A 15,196-nucleotide genomic window follows, 5' to 3' on the forward strand; every position below is an offset into this window, starting at 1 on the left:
CCTCCAAAAAATGCCTTTTGGTTTTGAGGTGTTTTTGTTGTGATGGGTTTTTGTTTTTTTTTTTTTTTGGAGACGGAGTTTCGCTCTTGTTACCCAGGCTGGAGTGCAATGGCGCGATCTCGGCTCACCGCAACCTCCGCCTCCCGGGTTCAGGCAATTCTCCTGCCTCAGCCTCCTGAGTAGCTGGGATTACAGGCACGCACCACCGTGCCCAGCTAATTTTTTGTATTTTTAGTAGAGACGGGGTTTCACCATGTTGACCAGGATGGTCTCGATCTCTTGACCTCGTGATCCACCCGCCTCGGCCTCCCAAAGTGCTGGGATTACAGGCTTGAGCCACCGCGCCCGGCCTGTTGTGATGGGTTTTTTTTAGGGATTTCTTGCTGTGTTCCCCACAAAGACGCCACAAAACACACTCTGCTGTTCCTAAGCTCTTTAATCAGAGACGCTGCGACACCCCCGCCCTCCCCTCCGCAGCACCTGCCCCCGGCATCAGGGCGGTCCCGGGCGCTGAGGAGCCGGAGAACCGGCCCAAGCCAGCGGCCTGCAGCGGAGGCGGAAGCCAAGGCCCCTGGGAGGCGGCGGGTCCCGGCCCCTCCTCGGCCCACCCAGCCCGGAGCCCAGCCCGGCCTGCTCAGGGCAGCTCCCCGACCTGCTGCAGGATCCAGGGCACGTAGGTCTGGACGCGGGCGTAGACGCCGGGGAAGTCCCGCAGGGCACAGCCGTAGCCCCAGCTGACCACCCCCACCAGGCGCCAGGACCCCCGCACCCTGCAGACCAGGGGGCCGCCGGAGTCACCCTGAGGAGGGGAAGGAAAGGGGGTCCCCGCTGAGCTGCGGGTCGGGGGCGGGTCTGGGCGGGTCTGGGCGGGGAGGGGGCGGGGAGAGGGCGGGTCTGGGCGGGGAGGGGGCGGGGAGATGGCGGGTCTGGGCGGGGCGATGGTGGTTTGGGGGCGGGGCGGGGGCGGGGCGGGGGCGGGGCGGGGGCGGGGCGGGGGCAGCAGGACTCACGTAGCAGGAGTCGCGGCCCTCGCTGCCTGCGCACAGCATGTCATCCAGGATGATCCGCCTGTCGCCCACGTGCCGGGAGGCGCTGCGGTACCGCTGCTCGCAGACGGCGTTCTCCACCACCTGCACGCTCACCTGCTGCAGGCGGAACGGCGGCGGCAGCGACTCTAGGAACGGAGGAACCCCGGGCTGGCGCAGCGGACACGACCCTGCCAGCGGCCCAGCGGGCCCAGTGCCTCCCGGACCAGGACAGTCGAGACCCTGGGTCGGAGGGGAGGCGGCTGCCCTGCTGTCAAGGGCTCCTAGTCCCTGCGCCGTGGCCTGGCGGCCTGAGCGCCGTGTGTGGGACCCCGTGGAGGGGGCGTGTCTCCCTCTAAACTCCTAGGGCTCAGAGGTGGACCACCCAGAGAAAAATGGAGGGATGAGTTTTTCTGTTTTTTTTTTTTTTTCCTCCAAAAATGCCTTTTGGTTTTGAGGTGTTTTTGGTTTTGATGGGTTTTTCTTTTTTAGAGATTTCTTGCTGTGTTGCCCAGGCTGGTCTCAAACTCTCAGGCTCCAGCAATCTGCCTCCTGCCTCTGCCTCCCAAAGTGCTGGGATTGCAGGTGTGAGTCCCTGCACCTGCACCCAGCCAAAAAAAGAGTCTTTTTTCAATTTATTTATATATTTTTTTGAGATGGAGTTTCACTTGTTGCCCAGGCTGGAATGTAATCGCAGGGTCTCGGCTCACTGAAACCTCGGACTCCCAGGTTCAACCAATTCTGCCTCAGCCTCCCCAGCAGCTGGGATTACAGGTGCACACCACCACACCAGCTCATCTTTTGTATTTTCAGTAGAGGTGAGGTTTCACCATGTTGGCCAGACTGGTCTCAAACTCTTGACCTCAGGTGACCCACCCGCCTCGGCCTCCCAAAGTGCTGGGATTACAGGCGGGAGCCACCGTGCCCAGCCAAAAGCCTTTTCTTAAATAGAAAACAATGAGAAGTATTTTCCCCTCCGCATGTCAAGTCTGCACTTGATTCTGCCATTGGCAGTCACGGGACCCCTGACTCTCCCCGCCTGGGCAGCACAGAGCTGTTGGGGAAAGGAGCTGGAGGCGCTGTGTGGCTGTGAGCAGCACCATCTCTTCCCTTGCTGGAACTCACCCCCCAGGAACCCTGGGATGACCCAAGTCCTTCCCCAGCCCCCACCCAACACTCACCGAACATCCTGACCGCTCCCCAGCCGGTCACCCAGCACTGGTCCTTCGGGCTGAGCTTCAGGGAGTTAGGGGAGAGCTTGACCGTCTTGACATTAGCAGCGCAGATCACTGGGCTCGCCAGCTGGAGTAGGGCCACGTCCGCCCCCAGCCCCACCGTCACGTAGTCAGGGTGGACGATGACTCGACTGACATTCAGCAGCTCCCGGCCACCGTAGAGATACACGTCCCCGGCGTGGATCCGGTAGGTGGACGGGTCAGTGTCCCTCCTGGGGAGGACGGACCCGGGCTTCTCAGGGGGCCTGGCCTGGGGCGGCCCCACTCGCACCCTCCCCTCACTGGGGTCCCCGCCCGGGACTCACCGGAAGATGCAGTGGGCGGCGGTCAGCACCCACCGGGGATGGATGAGGGAGCCCCCGCAGACGTGCACCCAGGAAGCCCAGTGGTAGCTGTAGATCCTCAGGCTGACCTGCCACGGCCACTTCCCCTGGGGGGCGTTGTAGCCCCCCACGATGCCCACCAGGTCATTCTCAGGGACTGGCGCTGGGAGCAACAGGAGGTCAGGGAGCCCGGCCTCAGACACCCGAGCCTCAGCCCGTGCCCACCCTCGGGCCGGAGCCGGACTGTACACACGTCCCCTGGATCCTGGGTCAGGGCTGGCGGAGCCTCTGGGAAAGGAGGGCTGTGTGGGCCGGGACTCACCTGGGCTCCCGGAGCTACAGCTCCCCAGGGGGAAGACGGCCAGGAACAGCAGCAGCAGCATCTGCGGGGAGACAGCGTGGAGTGTGGGCTGGGGGCTCAGACCCGGGGTCAGGGGTGGGGTCGGGGAGCCGCCCGCAGGCGTCAGGGAGGGGACGGCACCCTTACCATGCCAGGACTCCTCAGCTCTCTCCCCGGCCCCTCGGAGCTTCTTTATCCTCAGCCACAGGAAGTGGGCAGGTGCCAGTCAGTCCTCTCCTTGGAGAAGGGGCAGGGAGGAAGCGGCCCCTTGTTCAGGTTGAGAAGGATGGTGGCCAGCGACCAGGGGTATGGGTCCTTGGTCCAGGCTCCAGAGGTGCAGCTGCCCTGAGCCACTGGGTCACTGTCCCCACCGGCATCACCAGCAGAGGAGAGCTGCCAGGGTTAGGGGAGGAGGGTGCGCCACCTCACCTGGCAGGTTCCTGCGCCCCGGGGAGGCGGTGGGATGGCGTCCCCACCTCGAGCCGCCCCGGTGATACTCAGAGCCAGGTGGCCAAGCGTTTCTCGATGCCCAGGGCAGGTGGTGGCAATGTTGATGCCATGGGCAGGCCCCTCCCCCGGGGCCGCACGGTGGGCTCCCAGCTTCCACAGCCACCCCACACATGCCGATCAGTGCACAGTGACCCGCCGTCCCTCGGGGGAGGTCCTCACGTCCTCACTGAAGGCAGTGGGGCTTCACCAAGGCCTGGGCCGATGACCCAAGGCCAAATCCTCACGGCAGGGGCAGAAACAGGGCCCAGGGGAGCCGACCCCAGGCTCTCTCATCCCAGGTCCACACAGCAGCCCAGCCCTGGGTCAGATCCTTTGCAAGTGGCCAGAGGAGAAGGTTCTCTTCCTCACAGAGAATGCCTGTGACCCTGGCCCGTCGGGACATCCCGGCAGGTGCAGTTCACTACGGGGAGCTGGAGGATCCTCCTCCCCAGACTCCACCCAGGGCTGCATTATGGAATCTGCCCCAACTCCGGGTAAGCCAAGCAACTCAGTGAGAGGTAGCCAAGCCTCCTCCTCCTGCTGGCTGGAGCCCCCTGTGTCATCACCAGCCCCACCCTCAGTCCCCTTCCTCATCCACCAGGAACAAGTCTCTCCATGGTGACTCGGGAAGGCAACTCTGAACCCTGCCCCGGCCCCTGCCTGCTGAGCTCCCGGCTCTGAGTGGCCTCTGGGTGGCTGGTGATGCCAGTGGTGACAGTTGCTGAGTCCTCAGGGCTGGCCGTGCCTCGGGAACCACAAGGAAGGTGGCTGGGGAGACAGCACACCCAGGTCCTGGAGCCACCTCCAGCCAGGGAGTGGGGGGCGGGCCCTGAGCCCTGCTTCGAGGGCCCCAAGCCAGGTCGTCCGGTATGTCCTCAGCCCTGCCTGTCCAGGGGGCCTGGGCAGATGGCACCGGTGTGGACAGGGTGAGCCAGAGGACCCGGGGCAGGGCACGGGGTAGGCTGAGTGCTTGGCTCTGGGGCAGCCCACGCTGAGCAGGGCAGGGTGTGGGTGGGCGGAGTGGCCGGGAGCTGCTGGGATTCAGGACTGGAAGTCTGAGCCCAGGAGGCTTTGGGACACCCCAGGCATGGCCCAGCTCCACGGCCAGTCAGAGAATGTGTTGTTTCCAGGGCTGGGAAGAGCCAGGAGGCACTGGAGAAACAGCCCAGGGGAGGCCCGAAGGGAGAGAAAGACGTGCCAGCCTCATCCCTCAGTGCCAGCGGGCAGCGGCCCTCAGGTGAGAAGGGAAACAGAGAAGGCAGAGCTGTGTGTCCTCACACCCCCACGTCCCCACCTCGGCCTGGGGCTCACTCCTGGGATGGCCATCAGGGCACAGCGGGGGACACGGGGCGGGATGAGGGCCAGCTCCTGAAACACCCTGCATCCTGCTCTCTGTGCTGACCACAGGGGCGCAGGTCGCTTATCTAGGAGGGATCAACCTGAGGCCGTCACCCACAGGCTGTTAGGCCACAGAGCCTGGGGACAGGATACCTGTTTGTCCTGATAGAGTCAGGACCAGACCACCATGAGAACGTTTGGCGATAGGATCAGAGGAAGAACTGGGGGCCGTGCAACCATTAAGAAGGGGGTCAGAGGCCCTGGCCAAGGATAGGGTCAAGTCGAGGCCTGCGGCCGGGGCATCCCCACCCAGGGTCACCGCTGTGTGAAGGATGTGGCTGCTTCAGGCCAGGGTTGCAGAAGGGCTGGGCTGGAGGAAAGGCCAGGCAGAGTGTCCCAGCTCAGGGGCACGGGGGCCTCAGAATACGGTACGCAGAGCCTGAGGTCACTGGGACCTGGGAGATGAAGGGTTCATGACCACAATTTTTCCATGTCCCCAAGGTCACCCAGCATTTGTGTGCAAATGGAGCCCTGTTACCCATCAGTTCCGGCTTCCCTGGTGTGGGCTCAGCTTTCACAGACCTGGAGAGTCCTGCCCGGCTGCTTCCGGGGTCCTGCACACAGGTTGGAGTCCACCCCTCATCCCGGGCGTCCGCTGCTCTTCCCCTGGCACCCTGCACGCTGGGTCCCTGCAGCTCACACGGGGTCGCCCTCGGCGACGAGGCCACTGAGCTGCACTTCCTGGGTTGGGAGACCATTTCCTGAGGGCGTTTTAATGGAGCCGTGGAGTTTGCGATGAGCATAAAATCTGCATTGATGTGACTGGAAAAACCAGAAAAAAACTCATCTTCTTTCAAAGTGAAATAGTTTTGTTTTTGTCTTTGTTTTTTGTTTTTTGAGACAGAGTCTCGCTCTGTCACTCAGGCTGGAGCACGGCGGCTTGATCCCGACTCACTGCAACCTCTGCCTCCTGGGTTCAAGTGATTCTCCTGCCTCAGCCTCCAGAGTCGCTGGGACTACAGGCACGAGCCACCGTGCCCGGCTAATTTTTTGTGTTTTTGTATAGAGACAGGGTTTCACCATGTTGGCCAGGATGGTCTCAATCTCCTGACCTCATGATCCACCCATCTCTATCTCCCAAAGTGCTGGGATTACAGGCATGAGTCACCTCGCCCAGCCATGAAATAGGTTTCAAGGTAAAAGACCTAGGCCAAACATAAATGTTTAAAGTAGAAATTCTGCGTAATTCTAGACCCTGCAGTCACCCTTCTCGCCACCCAGCACCACCTCCCCTGACTCCACACGTGTGTTCACGAGAGGGAGCTGCACGGTGACGGGACTGCCGCCGACGCACAGGCAGAGACGTCAGGCTTAATGGCGCACTGCAGCCAGCTGTATGGATTTAGGGGAACTTATTCCACCAGCTCTTCATGGAGAGTTAGACAGTTTCCAATAATTTGCTGTTATAAATGATAATGATATGAATGTTCTTGCATGTACAGAAGATGTGTGCTTCTCCCTGTTAATTACACACAATGCACGATGCTCAGTCGGTGGGTCTGAGTCCAAAACGAAACCCCAGCTGACACCGTGGAGCCATTGGGATCCGTCTACTCACCCACCCTCCCATCCATCCGTCCACTCACCCACCCTCCCATCCATCCGTCCACTCACCCACCCTCCCATCCATCCGTCCACTCACCCACCCTCCCATCCATCCATCCACTCACCCATCCATCCATCCATCCACTCAACCATGCACCCATCCATCCACTCATCCATCCATCCACCAACTCACCCATCCATCCATCCATTCACCCATTCACTCAGCCATCCAGCCATCCATCCACTCACCCATCCAGCCATCCACTCATCCATCCATCCACCAACTCACCCATCCATCTACCCATCTATCCACCCACTTACCTATCCACCCATCCATACATCTGCTCAACTGCACCCATCCATCCAACTCACCCATCCATTCACCCATCCTCCCATCCACTCAACCATCCATCCATCCATCCACTCACCCATCCCTCCATCCCCTCACCCATTCAGCCATCCACTCATCCATCCATCCACCAACTCACCCATCCATCCATCCATTCACCCATCCTCCCATCCACAAACCCATTCACCCATCCATCCATCCACTCACCCATCCATCCACTCATCCATCCACCCATCCACTCACCCATTCACCCATCCATCCATCCACTCACCCATCCATCCACTCATCCATCCACCCATCCACTCACCCATACATCCACCCATCCATCCATTCATTCACCCATCCTCCCATCCACAAACCCACTCACCCATCCATCCATCCATCCACTCACCCATCCATCCACTCATCCATCCATCCATCCACTCACCCATCCATCCACTCACCCATCCATCCATCCACTCACCCATACATCCACCCATCCACCCATCCACTCACCCATACATCCACCCATCCATCCATTCATTCACCCATCCTCCCATCCACAAACCCACTCACCCATCCATCCATCCATCCACTCACCCATCCATCCACTCATCCATCCATCCATCCACTCACCCATCCATCCACTCACCCATCCATCCATCCACTCACCCATACATCCACCCATCCATCCATTCATTCACCCATCCTCCCATCCACAAACCCACTCACCCATCCATCCATCATCCATTCACCCATCCTCCCATCCACAAACCCACTCACCCATCCATCCATCCATCCACCCATCCACTCACCCATACATCCACCCATCCATCCATTCATTCACCCATCCTCCCATCCACAAACCCACTCACCCATCCATCCATCCACTCACCCATCCTCCCATCCACAAACCCACTCGCCCATCTACCCACTCATCCATCCACTCACTCACCAATCCCCCCACTCACTTACCTACTCATCCACTAATTCATTCACTCACCCACCTATCCATCCATTCTTTTTTTTTTTTTGGAGACAGAGTCTCGCTCTGTCATGCAGAGTGGAGTGTAGCAGCATGACCTCGGCTCACTGCAACCTCCGTCTCCTGGGTTCAAGTGATTCTCCTGCCTCAGCCTCTTGAATAGTGGGATCACAGGCTCAAGCCACCACGCCCGGCTAATTTTTCTTATTCTTTTTTTAGTAGAGATGGGGTTTTCCTATGTTGGCCAGGCTAGTTTTGAATGCCTGACCTCAAGTGATCCACCCGTCTTGGTCTCCCAAAGTGCTAGGATTATAAGCGTGAGGGTTAGGGTTAGGGTTAGGGTTAGGGTTAGGGTAAGGTTTAGCTCTGGGAAGTGTGGCTGCAGGAGACGGGGGACGGCCGGACACCGGACCCCAGGCAGCCTCGCTCCTCTGGCCCTGGGCGGCCAGGGCGTCTGGGAAGGACCAGCTCCCACATATTCCACTTCCCCAGGAACCGCAGACACCCCCTGGGGTGTGCACATCATCTGGAAGGGGATGAGGAGCCAGGCCACCCCAGCCCTTCTCAGCTGTGTTTCTCTGGGGCTGAGCTGAGGGGAGACGTGTGGTCAGCGCTGGGGGAGGATTTCTCCAGTGTGTGCAGGAAAGCCTTGCTCAGCCCCGTCCTCCCTCAGTTCCCTGGGACGGGGCTGGGGCCTGTGACTTAGGATTACCGCGCCGACAGAGGAGTCATATCATTAACATTCTTTCCTCACTATGAAAATAGCTTTCTTGTTCATTTTCTGTGGGCAATGCAAGTTTGCGATGCAGGTTCCAGAGATGCAGTGAGAGCCCAGGGTGTCTGGCCTCGCCCTCGGGCACAGGTGGTTCTCCCGGCCGGCCCCGCCCTCTGTCCCGCCTGCAGGCTCATCTTTTCAACCCAGGCACACCTGATGCCTCCGGGAACCACTCAGGCTTCCCTTAGGGCTAAACCTCGCTAACACCCAGGAGAGCCGCCTCTGGTTCTTTTGAGGACTCTTCCATCTATGACACCACCTCCCCCTGCATTTCTTTTCTTTTCTTAAATTTTTTTGAGACAGAGTCTTGCTCTGTTGCCAGACTAGAGTGCAGCGGCATGATCTCGGCTCATTGCAACCTCTGCCTCCTGGATTCAGGCAGTTCTCCCACCTGAGCGTCCCAAGTAGTTGGGATTACAGGCGCCCGCCACTCCATCTGCCTAATTCTTGTATTTTTAGTAGAGATAGGGTTTCACCATGTTGGCCAGGCTGGTCTCGAACTCCTGACATCCTGATCCACCCGCCTTGGCCTCCCGGCTGCATTTCAAATCCCTGTCACACACTCACCACCCTCCAGGCCCTGAAATCAGGTAGGACAGGTTTATTCCCCGATAGCCCAGGACACGGCACCTCAGTGGCCTCAGTCGAACCCATGAATAAAGGAATGGCATGAACGGATGAATGAATGAGAGCCTGAAAATGACTGAATTGTGTGTGAATCTGCCAGCACCCTCACTTGGTAATGGGGTACACCGCACATAAAACACAGTAGGGGTGGGGCACGATGGCTCACGCCTGTCATCCCAGCACTTTGGGAGGCCGAGGCAGGTGGATCACCTGAGGTCAGGAGTTCAAGACCAGCGTGTCCAACACAGCAAAACCCCATCTCTACTAAAAATACAGACATCAGCTGGGCGTGGTGGCAGGCACCTGTAATCCCAGCTCCTCCGGAGACTAAGGCAGGAGAATCGCTTGAACTCGCGGGGTGGAGGTTGCAGTGAGCTGAGATGGTGCCACTGCACTCCAGCCTGGGTGACAGAGCCAGACTCTGTACAACAGCAGCACCAGCAGCTATGCCACGATAAGGAGTGATGGCCCCGAGGTTGGGGAAGAGTCTCTGAACCTCTCACCCACCCAAACTCCACCTGCCCCAGCCCAGGCCTGCCCCGTTCGCCCAGCATTCAGGTTTCCCAAATGGGAGAGCGGGGCCACCCACCGTGCAGACACAAAGACCACTCTGACCACCAGCCTGTGTACGCAGACGGTTTAATGAGACACACCCAGCCGGACGGCACCCCAACACCACAGAGGCCGCCACCCTCCTCTTGGGAGCCGCAGAGAAGGAGAGGGGAGGAAGAGGGGGATGGGAGCAGGCTGAAGCTCAGGGAAGTGGGCGGGAGGTATAGGTGGAGGGGATCAGAAAGCCGTGCCAGGGAAGGTCAGGATGAAGCTGCTGCCTCCTCCGCTGATCCTGGCGCCCCCCTGGGGCTCACCCACACTTCCTGATTTGCTGGCGGATCCAAGCAACGTGGCTCCAGACGCTCGTGAAGACGGCCGGCAGCTCGATCATGGAGCAGCCAATACCCCAGCTGACCACGCCAACCTGGACCCAGAGAGAGGACACAGTCACATGTCTCGCCAGGGGCCTTTCGTACGACGGAACTCCTCATCCAGCCTCGAGAGGCCCAGGCTAGGGGGAGCCCCCTGGGGCAAGGCAGAGTCTGAAGCTCTCACCATGCAGGGACCCCGGCCCAGGGTGCCGGCACACAGCATGTCCTCCGGGATGACCTTCTCGTTGGCGCTGGCGTGCAGGTAGTTCTTGTAGCCCTCCTCACAGGCCTCATGGTTCTCCAGCAGGATTTGAACCTGCTGCAGGCGGTAGGGTGGGTGTAGTGGTGCTGGGGGAGGAAGAGGGGGGTCAGGAAGCAGCAGGGGGCTGTGGCCCCGACACGGTGGGTTCGCTCACACCCGCCACAGCCAAGGCAGCCACGGGGAGGGTCCATACCGCCTGTGACTCCTGCTCTCACCACTCCGACCTGGAGCCAGCCTGGGCCTCAGTGTCCCCATCTGTCCTTGGTGGGGGTGTGTCCTCAGCCCGTCTCTGCAGAGCCCTCCTTCCGTGATAGACAGGCTCAGATTCCACAGACAGACCCTGACGGACTGGGGCTGGGCATACACGTCTCTCCAAAGCTCCAGGATGGGATCTTACTTGGAAATCGAGTCTTGGCAGATTGAGTAAGGTGGGATGAGGCCATGCTGGGATAGGGATAGGAAGGGCCCTCAGTCCAAGACAGGTGCCCTCATGAGAGGCAGGACAGGAGTGGACCCAGGCTCGGGGGAGAAGGTGACATGAAGACCGAGGCAGAGAGTGACTGTGAGCCCCGGGACACCAGGGCCACCAGAGGCTGGGAGAGACCAGGAGGGACCCTCCCCTAGAGCCTGAGAGGGAGCAGGGCCCTACCCACACCTGGACTTGGGGAGAACACATCTCTGTGACGTGAAGCCCCCAGGGTGTGGGCCTTGTCACAGCAGCCCCAGGACACAGACATGAGCGGCGGGCGCTGGCGGCCAGCAGCCAAAGGTCCCCAGAACATATGAAGAAGCGTGACTTCCCCCATTGAAAATCGTAACTGGATTCTTCCTCCCACCCCCCTCCATGCCCCCAAAATCCACACAGAACAGAGTGTGAGGGCAGCAGGCTGTGGACCCGGGGAACCTAGGCAGATTCCGCCACAGCCGATGGCAGACCAAGAGAGCCGGGAAATGCCCTCCACCGTCCTTAGTGCAAAATGAGTATCAGCGCATCAGAGCGGACACAGCGGGCTGAGAGGCCGAGCGGAGTGGGGGGGCAGCTGGAACCTGCGGGGGGGAGGGGGCGCCTTTCCTCCCCTGTCCCATTTATTTTCAAGCTTGTGAATGTCAGCCCCCAAGGGACCTGCCTCCATAAATGGGCATGGAGGGGAAATTCTGGAAACTTCCCCACACCTCTCCACCACCCTCACCCTCCCGCCACCCGCCATCACTCTCACCGAAGTAGGATGTCCTGCCCCAGCCGGTCAGCCAGCACTCGTCCTCCGGGGTGAAGTTCAGGGCCTCGGGCGGCAGGGTGACCTGCTGAATGTTGCTTGTCGCGTCCACGGGGGTGGCCAGCCTCAGCAAGGCCAGGTCGAATCCGAGGTGAGCAGCAACGTAGTCTGGGTGGACAATGACCCGGCTGACATTCAGCAGCTCCCGGCCCCCGTAGAGATACACGTCCCCAGTGTGGATCCGGTAGGTGGACGGGTCAGTGTCCTTCCTGGGGAGGACGGACCCGGGCTTCTCAGGGGGCCTGGCCTGGGGCGGCCCCACTCGCACCCTCCCCTCACTGGGGTCCCCGCCCGGGACTCACCGGAAGATGCAGTGCGCGGCGGTCAGCACCCACTGGGGGTGGATGAGGGAGCCCCCGCAGACGTGCACCCAGGAAGCCCAGCGGTAGCTGTAGATCCTCAGGCTGACCTGCCACGGCCACTTCCCCTGGGGGGCGTTGTGGCCCCCCACGATGCCCACCAGGTCATTCTCGGGGACCGGCGCTGGGAGCAACAGGAGGTCAGGGAGCCCGGCCTCAGACACCCGAGCCTCAGCCCGGCCCCGCCCTCCTGCAATTCCAGGAGCTTCCAGGCCCTGCTCCATGAGGGGTCAGCTCTCTGTCCTAGCCCAGTCCCCTAGGGTCCGGTGTGGGATGGGGCCAGGACTCACCTGGGGTGTCAGGCACAGAGCCCCCGAGACAGGGGAGGGTCAGGAACAGCAGCCACAGCATCTGTGAAGGGAGGAGAGGGCTGGGTGAGAAGAGCCACGCAGGACCTGGGTCTGGAGGCCACTGGTGGCTGCTGGGCGGTCAGTGTCCTCACTGTGATCTGTGGCCACAGCTGCCCTCATGGACCCACATGGAGCTCCTTTATCTTCCTTGCAAAGGAATTAGGTGGGGCTCGGTCAGACCTTCCTCCTGCCGGACTGCGGACAATGGCTCAAGGCCAGGCTGTGACCAGGTGGCCAGGAGGACACAGGCCACCCCCGGCCCCGGTGACTGTTCACCAAGGGACAGTTGTGGCTGTCAGGGATAAGGGGGCACCGCCTACATCTAGTGGGAAGAGGCTGGGGCTGGGGTCTGTGAAATGTCCACGGTGCACAGGACGGCCCCACCCCACCGCAGAGCCCCCAGGGTGTCACCACGCCACCCATCTTCATGGCCACTGCCCCGGAGGCCGAGGTAGCAGCTGGGCCTCGGTGGAGAAATGGCCAGTGACCAGCACTCCCGAAGCCTCTCCTGCCACCCGGGACGAGATGGGACGGGCACTCATGCCCCCTCGACGGGGGCAAAAGCATCAGCCAGAGGGAGGGGCGTGAGAGGTGCTGTGAGCCAGGGTCACAGGACCCTCCTGCTCCACGGTGGCCGCCCCAGGCCCAGGCTCCAGCCCTTGGAGGGAGTTTTCAGACAACACTGCGGAGTCCACGCGGGGAGATCTGGGTGGGCTCGTTTTAATCCCATTTTAATCATATAAACGCATTTTCATCAGATAGAAACTTCAGGTAGCAGGAGGGGGCCCCTGCGCTGCGAGAGGGGCCATCACCTGCTGGGATTCTCAGAGGGTGGGGAGCTGCATTCCCACGGCAGGGCCGAGCCCCCAGGGCCTGCTGCCCACTGCTGAGCCTCAGGGCTCCGGCAACCAATGCCCGTTTCAGCCCAGGCAGCAGACGCGTGCCGGGGGGCTGCAGAGTCCGAGGTCCCCCTGCAGCCTCTCCTCCAGGAGGCTTGCCTTGCTGTGAGATTGTCATGGGGGGGTGGTGACTGTGGGGGTGTGGGAACACAAGGGAGCACTGTGAATGGGGGTGTGGGGGCATGTGCATGCATGCCTGTGTGTGTGTGCATGCCTGTGTGTGTGTGCATGCCTGTGTGTGTGCATGCCTGTGTGTGTGTGTGCATGCCTGTGTGTGTGAGCATGCCTGTGTGTGTGTGCATGCCTGTGTGTGTGTGCATCCCTGTGTGGGTGCATGCCTGTGTGGGTGCATGCCTGTGTGGGTGCATGCCTGTGTGTGTGTGTGCATGCCTGTGTGTGTGTGCATGCCTGTGTGTGTGTGCATCCCTGTGTGAGTGTATGCCTGTGTGTGTGTGCATCCCTGTGTGTGTGCATGCATCCCTGTGTGTGTGCATGCCTGTGTGTGTGTGCATGCCTGTGTGTGTGCATGCCTGTGTGTGTGTGCATGCCTGTGTGTGTGCATGCCTGTGTGTGTACGCATGCCTGTGTGTGTGCATGCCTGTGTGTGTGTGTGCATCCCTGTGTGTGTGCATGCCTGTGTGTGTGTGCATGCCTGTGTGTGTGCATGCCTGTGTGTGTGTGAGCATGCCTGTGTGTGTGTGCATGCCTGTGTGTGTGCGCATGCCTGTGTGTGTGCATGCCTGTGTGTGTGTGCATCCCTGTGTGTGTGCATGCCTGTGTGTGTGTGCATCCCTGTGTGTGTGCATGCCTGTGTGTGTGTGCATGCCTGTGTGTGTGCATGCCTCTGTGTGTGCGCATGCCTGTGTGTGTGCATGCCTGTGTGTGTGTGCATCCCTGTGTGTGTGCATGCCTGTGTGTGTGTGCATGCCTGTGTGTGTGTGAGCATGCCTGTGTGTGTGTGCATGCCTGTGTGTGTGCGCATGCCTGTGTGTGTGCATGCCTGTGTGTGTGTGCATCCCTGTGTGTGTGCATGCCTGTGTGTGTGTGCATGCCTGTGTGTGTGCATGCCTGTGTGTGTGTGCATGCCTGTGTGTGTGCATGCCTGTGTGTGTGTGCATCCCTGTGTATGTGGTGCATGCCTGTGTGTGCGCATCCCTGCGTGGGTGCATGCGTGTATGAGTGTGTGCATGGGTATGAGTGTGTGCATGGATATAAGTGTGTGATTTGTACATGTGTGACTGTGTGTGCATGTGTGTGCATGTGTGTAAGCATGAGTGATTGTGCATGTGTGAGCATGTGTGCATGTGAGTGTGTGTATAAGTGTGTGTGTAAGCATGTGTGTGTTTCCATGTGTATGTGTGGGTTCATGTCGGGTGTGTGGTTTTAGCACAGATTTGCATGAGTGTGTGTGTGTATTCCACATGTCCTCTAGCTGGCACAGGTCCAGCCCTCTCCATGCTTCCAGAAGCTTCCTGGCGAAGGCTCAGGATCCCTGGAGGCTGAGGGAGGGTGTCCCTGAGGCTGGCCTGAAGCTGTGAAATCCTCTGCACCCAGACTTCCGTCTGCACGCCCAGCCCTGGGCCTGCCTGCATGGGGAGGAGAGAAGCCCCAGGCTGCCCGGGATGGGCTCCTAGTCGCCCCTGCGCCTCGCTCCTGGCCGCGTTCTGCCCGTCATGGCCCAGGACCTCTGGCTCTGTGCCTGGGGAGCAGCTGCACCCCTCACTCTTGGGGAGCTTGGCCCACGCCCACTTCAAGCTGCTGCCCAGGCCCATGGAGCGAGCAGCTCCGTCTGAAGAAGAGGAGATGAGAGAGCAGCTGGAGAACAGGAGGCCTGGGAGGCCTGGCCAGGTGAGGCCAGGAAAGGCTGATGGGAGGGAGGCTCTGATCTGGACCACCTGGGTTCCTTGTCCAGACGCAGAGGGCCGAGGAGAAGGGAGGATGGCTTCTTAGCCTGGGGCTTTCTTGGTGATTCCTCTCCAGGCCTAGGACACCAGGAGAACGTGGCAGCTGCGTCACGAGTGCAGGGCCCTCCCAGGCCCCCACCCAGCTGCCAGGAGGC

At 60.5% G+C, this 15,196-nt stretch overlaps 1 protein-coding gene and 1 long non-coding RNA gene across 2 annotated transcripts; one reads left to right on the forward strand and one right to left on the reverse strand.

Annotated features, from left to right (window-relative positions):
- Positions 1 to 634: 634 nt before the first annotated feature.
- Positions 635 to 3,153, reverse strand: LOC105728389 (putative serine protease 29). The gene is made up of 6 exons (XM_064362863.1): positions 3,071 to 3,153; positions 2,906 to 2,966; positions 2,566 to 2,746; positions 2,207 to 2,472; positions 1,011 to 1,174; positions 635 to 799 (listed from the first exon to the last, which is right to left on the reverse strand). The coding sequence occupies exons 1-6, from the start codon at positions 3,071 to 3,073 to the stop codon at positions 635 to 637; spliced, it is 840 nt and encodes a 279-aa protein (XP_064218933.1). The 5' UTR covers positions 3,074 to 3,153.
- LOC105728390 (uncharacterized) lies at positions 1,439 to 5,467 on the forward strand. The gene is made up of 3 exons (XR_001110007.2): positions 1,439 to 2,447; positions 4,543 to 4,649; positions 5,252 to 5,467. It is a non-coding gene; the product is annotated as an uncharacterized LOC105728390 (long non-coding RNA).
- The last annotated feature ends 9,729 nt before the right edge of the window (positions 5,468 to 15,196 follow it).

This window comes from Aotus nancymaae, unplaced genomic scaffold, assembly GCF_030222135.1.
Source record: "Aotus nancymaae isolate 86718 unplaced genomic scaffold, 86718_ANA_hifiasm-v0.15.2.pri h1tg000049l, whole genome shotgun sequence".
Taxonomy (NCBI): Eukaryota; Metazoa; Chordata; class Mammalia; order Primates; family Aotidae; genus Aotus; species Aotus nancymaae.

Excerpts from the sequence above, each read along its gene's own strand:
- LOC105728389 (XM_064362863.1), bottom strand. Across the intron at positions 2,747-2,905 it reads CTGTAGCTCCGGGAGCCCAG|CGCCAGTCCCTGAGAATGAC; the intron begins GTGAGTCCCGGC and ends TGTTGCTCCCAG. Across the intron at positions 2,473-2,565 it reads GCCGCCCACTGCATCTTCCG|GAGGGACACTGACCCGTCCA; the intron begins GTGAGTCCCGGG and ends CGTCCTCCCCAG.